Source organism: Sorghum bicolor, chromosome 4, assembly GCF_000003195.3.
Source record: "Sorghum bicolor cultivar BTx623 chromosome 4, Sorghum_bicolor_NCBIv3, whole genome shotgun sequence".
Classification (NCBI taxonomy): Eukaryota; Viridiplantae; Streptophyta; class Magnoliopsida; order Poales; family Poaceae; genus Sorghum; species Sorghum bicolor.
Genome location: NC_012873.2, coordinates 34,495,752 through 34,500,534, shown reverse-complemented (window position 1 = coordinate 34,500,534; position 4,783 = coordinate 34,495,752). Strand labels below are relative to the sequence as shown.

Genomic DNA, 4,783 nt, shown 5'->3' with positions numbered 1-4,783 from the left:
CCATGGCCGCCAACCCTCTAAATAGCCGGGGGCGATTCCCTTGATACCATAAAGGGTCCCATTGATCTCCGAGTTTGGGTCCATAGGCGTGCGTGTACCGTGTGCCAACACCACGACGCCGTCCTCCTAACATGGCTTGGCAAGGATAGTGGGAACCCCCTGGGACAAAGCCATGTGGGAGTCTCAGGGCCATAGACGGATGGCTCCTCTTCCCGCGCTTCGGGCCCCAGTGCCGTGACTAGCCGGCCTCAAGCCGCCACGCATTGAGGCCCTAGGCGGTTCTGAGATGGTAGCAGGCCTCGGCTCTGCTCTCCCTTCTTGACAATCCTTGGGTCTCGCACTTCTTCGGTGCCCTCCTCCCTGGCTCGAGGCTACCGTGGCGGCGCGGCCCTAGGACAGAGGCCCCGTCCTAGAAGTCTTGACCTGATGGCCCAGACTAGACACTTGGGGAGGTCACGGCGGCAGCTCGACCCAACCCTAAGCAGTGGCAAGAGGCGTATCGGCACGCAGACGGTGAGGTGATGCCTCCTTCTGGCGACCTTCACGTTCCCCGCCCTGCGATCCCTTGGAGGCCTCCGCGCGCGATCAGGAAACGCCGGCTTGCGGTGGGACCTGCAGGATCCGATCGAGGTGGGCTGCCATCCCCTTAGAATCATCATCTTCGTCATCGTCATCGTCGTCGTTGTCCTCAACAGGTGAATCCTCCTCGGGCTTTCCCTCACGCCTCGCCTGGGCCCGACGCTCCTCGAGCGCCTGCCGTTCAAGGTTCTTCCTCCTCTCCTTATTTTTCTCCACATCTTGTGTGGTCTTGTGCTTCTTGGCAGAGGCACGCCTCTTCTCGCGCTCAGCATCATCCTCCTTCACTAGAGGCTTCGAGGACATAGCATCGATTGCCCCCTTGCAAAACAAACCCGAACCTTAGGAAAATCAGAAAGGAAATGGCAGAACCGAAAACAAGGGCCAAGTGATGATGGCTCGAGGGGCTTACCAGGTCGAAGTAGCCTTCATCAGGCTTCATGGGAAAGGAGTTCACGAGCGTACGCTAGAAATCGCCTGAGACAGCCACCCTAACCCTAGCAGCAATCTCCTTGTCTAGGAGGCCCTCGTTCGACATCCGGCACACCTCGAGGTCCCGGGACAGAACGTGGGGGCGCATCTCATCCAACCTCAGCAGCCGAGACATCAGTAGAAGCACCCGTCGATTGTGGACCGCTGAGAGGACAAGAGCCACGGTTAGGCCCTCCCCACGCTAATGCTTTAGGGCCTCGAGAAGGGGGCAAAGCCGAGATTGGTGGGTTTCGATGATGCCGTACTTCCAATCTTTAGGGCTCTCCTTGATAATTCGCCCGGTGTATGCGGGGAAGAGTACGTCGTTGTTGTGGAGGTAAAACTATTGAGAATCCCACTAGGCATGATTCAACTTTAGCCTAGTAGGAATGTATTCTCAAGGCTCGTCTGTGTGCCCTGTCTTCTGGACCAGATTGAGGCAACCGGCCCTCACCGGCTTCCTAACCCCAGCGGTCCCACTACGAGCATGGAACAACTCACCCTAGAAGAGGTGGAGCCACAACTCCCAGCACGGCATCACCCCTAAGTAACCTTCTCACACCACAGCGAAGATCGCGGCTACGGAGATCGCATTGCGGGAGAAGTGTTGAAGCTCGACTCCATATTGGTGGAGGAGGGCCCTTATGAAGCGGCTCGGAGGAGACCCGAGCCCGTGGTGGTGGAACTTGATGGAGGAGACGATGTAGCCTTTAGGCAGGCTCGGCTCCCGGTGCTCGCATTCTGGCCGCGTCGAGAAAGTGAGGGGGTGGAGAAGCCCCTCCTTCTCCAAGTCTCGTAGCCGACGCTCCGTCTCGGTCGATGGGCGATACTCGTCGGTGGCGATGAGTCTCACCGGCATCGTCACAAGCACAGAAGACGCGACAGAAGGTGACCCTACCATGACTATCTCCCCTCTCTGAGCTCGGTTTGTCTTGGTGTGCAGGAAGGTGTGGAGAAAGCAATGAAGGCAATGGCGGAATGCGGAAGGGGAAATAGCGAGATGGAATCTCGATATATATAGGCGCACCACCACGGACAGATCCAAAAATCGCGGTAACTCCCCCCATAAATGCGTTGCCTAACTGTCCTGTTTTCCCCTATGACAGGACGCCATAGATTTTGCCCGGATAGGATGATGCCACAATGGCTATCTCCTAAAATGGCGCGCCCAATGGGCAAGAAAACAAACCACCACGGCGTTTCCTTCCACCACAAGATAACTTCAGCGTAGACCGCCGACAAAGCCTCGAGGGAGCACAGACTGGCCAGCCGACGGGGTTCGACAGTCACCCTCGAGTACCCGAGTCAGGGACACCTAGTAGGAGGTCGAAATGAGGCATGGCTTGAAAGCAGAACCTCGAGGTCCTACTAGGAGTATCCAAGGCAGAGGCAAGTCGGTCATGAGGGATCCCCACTAATGGAGGCATTGAGCCACCGAACTCTATCGAACAAAACCGGTACCCTCAACCACGCTAGCCTAGCTTCAATGAGAGCGCCTCTAGGCTACAGCCAACCCCATCGAACGAGGCATGGGCTCTCACTTGGACTGCCCGCTAAGAGCTCACTAAGGATGATGATGCTCGCCCCATCCGGGGTACGTCGCGCTCCTCGATCCTAGAAAAAAGGGAATCATCAGACGCGAGCCGGAAACGGCAAGGACCATCAGCAAGCGAGGCTCAGGAGGCCTCTTCTCGGAATTAACGTCCCTTAGGCAAAGGGGGTCAAAGATATTCAAACACAAAAGCGACACAGCCCTCAAAGGAGTCCATGACTCCTTCGAGGCCTCGGGGGCTACCCCCGTGGGGGTCGCTCGTGCGCCCCACATGGAAACTCAACCATTGGTAGAACCCCTGCTTGACCACAAGTGCTTGAGCAAGGGCTCGGGGGCTACTGTTGAAGGTGTCAATAGGGGGTGCCCTAGCGGACATCCCTGACAAAAAGATGAAAAGATAACCCATGAGTCAGGCTCGATGATCTAGCACAAATATAAGGTTCGCCGACGCCTTTGCTCGACGCACAACACGTACGGTTGCCGACCCTAGCTTCGAATACGGAAATATGGTCGAGCAAATGGCCAGGGGCTCGATAGACGGCAACCGTCGATTACGGAAACAGGCGTCGAGCAAATCGAACGGCCTCTAGCGCAAAGGCGTTCCCCCGCCGCCTATCGCGGGTAGGGGAGTGAGGGCATTTAATGCGACTGGCATGCTCCCACCTAATCTGACAGTCACGGGAAATGTGATAGGGGAACATGCACCCGTCAAATCCCCACTTTCCCAGCTTTATCCCCAAAACCAGAGAAAGGTACACGTAGGTATAGTGCCACAGGCGTAATATCACATCAAAAGGCCCCTCGAGGCAATAGGGTCAGCGCTCCCATACACCAAGAGCCAATAATACGCTCGGACCCTCGAATACGTATGCTCCTTCCCCGGGAAGGACCGGGTGACAGAAGTCAACGCTCGAACTGCTCCTGACACAACGACTGCCGCGGCGTACAAGCATGCCTATACATGAACCAATACCAGACGACGCACAGGGATAAGCTCAGGAAACGCATGCGCCATCATCACCAAAGTACATCAAAACAAGATGGCTCGAGGCCACGTCGGTATGGCGGCCCCAAGTAGGTCAGCGCCATGCCACTATCGAAGCCTATGTTAGCGCCTATACTCTATAAACTTGGGCCTCCCCTTGGATTATAATCCAGCCATAGTCAACAGGGAGAGCAAGACAACGCATGTAGAACATCACTCATACACTCCCAAAACCTACAAGGACTTAGAACCCTCAACTGAATCCGCTTGTATTCACCCCTGTACAAGCACTTAGGTGCAAGATAATACACACTCTCCCCCTCCGCTAGACATAGGGCCTTTATTTGCCCGAACCAGGATAAATACTTGTGTCACTCTTGCAAACCATCCGGAAGCACACAAATTCACTCGTTGGTGTTACCCCCCGGGGTCAAAACACCGACATTAAGTATCAATTTTAACCGTCAACTAATCCTGGCAAAGGATCTATATGAAACAAATAGCTAGAATTAGGGTTTATACTGATAGAATTCCACGAGTTTTGGAGAATGTCTATTTCTGCAGGGGGTTATCAGGAAATACAGAGGAAAGGCCCACATGTCATGTTTACATAGAGATATTAACCATCCATGCAATTTTCTATAATTAAGAAGGTTCCAGAAGACACGAGATCAAACGGGAGGTCAATCGGGCCCGGAGCTAGGGCGCCCGCCCTGCCTTGAGGACCAATCAGGGTGGGTCTCGTGGATCGTGCTCCACCGACCTTGAGGATCAATTAAAACCACACAATTAAGGTCAGTTTGATCCGATGGTTGTCGCACCCAGTTTTCCAAAGAATACCAAGCGCTGACTATATGTGTGCCTAGGATGTCCACATGACACATATAGTGACAAATATGGAGAATATCAAAAACAATACTTTATTATATATCGAAATATAGTTACAGCAACACTTACACCTAATACAAAGAAACCAGAAACTATTCTATATCTTTCCTTTGGGTCTCCAAACTCCGCAGGGATAGTTGACTGGGCGTACACTCGCCTAGACACTAGAACATCTCAGGGAACTCCACCTTTGAATCACCATCTGGTACCCATCCGGGATTTTTGATTGTTGAATGTAAAGCAAGTGTGAGCACACCATACTCAACAAGTATAGCAAAGGGGTTCATGAAGGCTCAAGGCTTGACATTGTT

The 4,783-nt window shown here is 53.7% G+C and overlaps 1 protein-coding gene across 1 annotated transcript; it reads right to left on the bottom strand.

The window, feature by feature from the left end:
• Positions 586–1,183, bottom strand: LOC110434778 (glutamic acid-rich protein-like). The gene is made up of 2 exons (XM_021459503.1): positions 1,073–1,183; positions 586–897 (listed from the first exon to the last, which is right to left on the bottom strand). Exons 1-2 carry the CDS (start codon positions 1,181–1,183, stop codon positions 586–588), a joined length of 423 nt encoding a protein of 140 aa, XP_021315178.1.

Coding starts and splice junctions, on each gene's coding strand:
- LOC110434778 (XM_021459503.1), bottom strand. CDS start 1,183: ATGTCTCGGCTGCTGAGGTTGGATGAGATGCGCCCCCACGTTCTGTCC. Junction 898..1,072: donor ACAAGGAGATTGCTGCTAGG/GTTAGGGTGGCT, acceptor TTGTTTTGCAAG/GGGGCAATCGATGCTATGTC.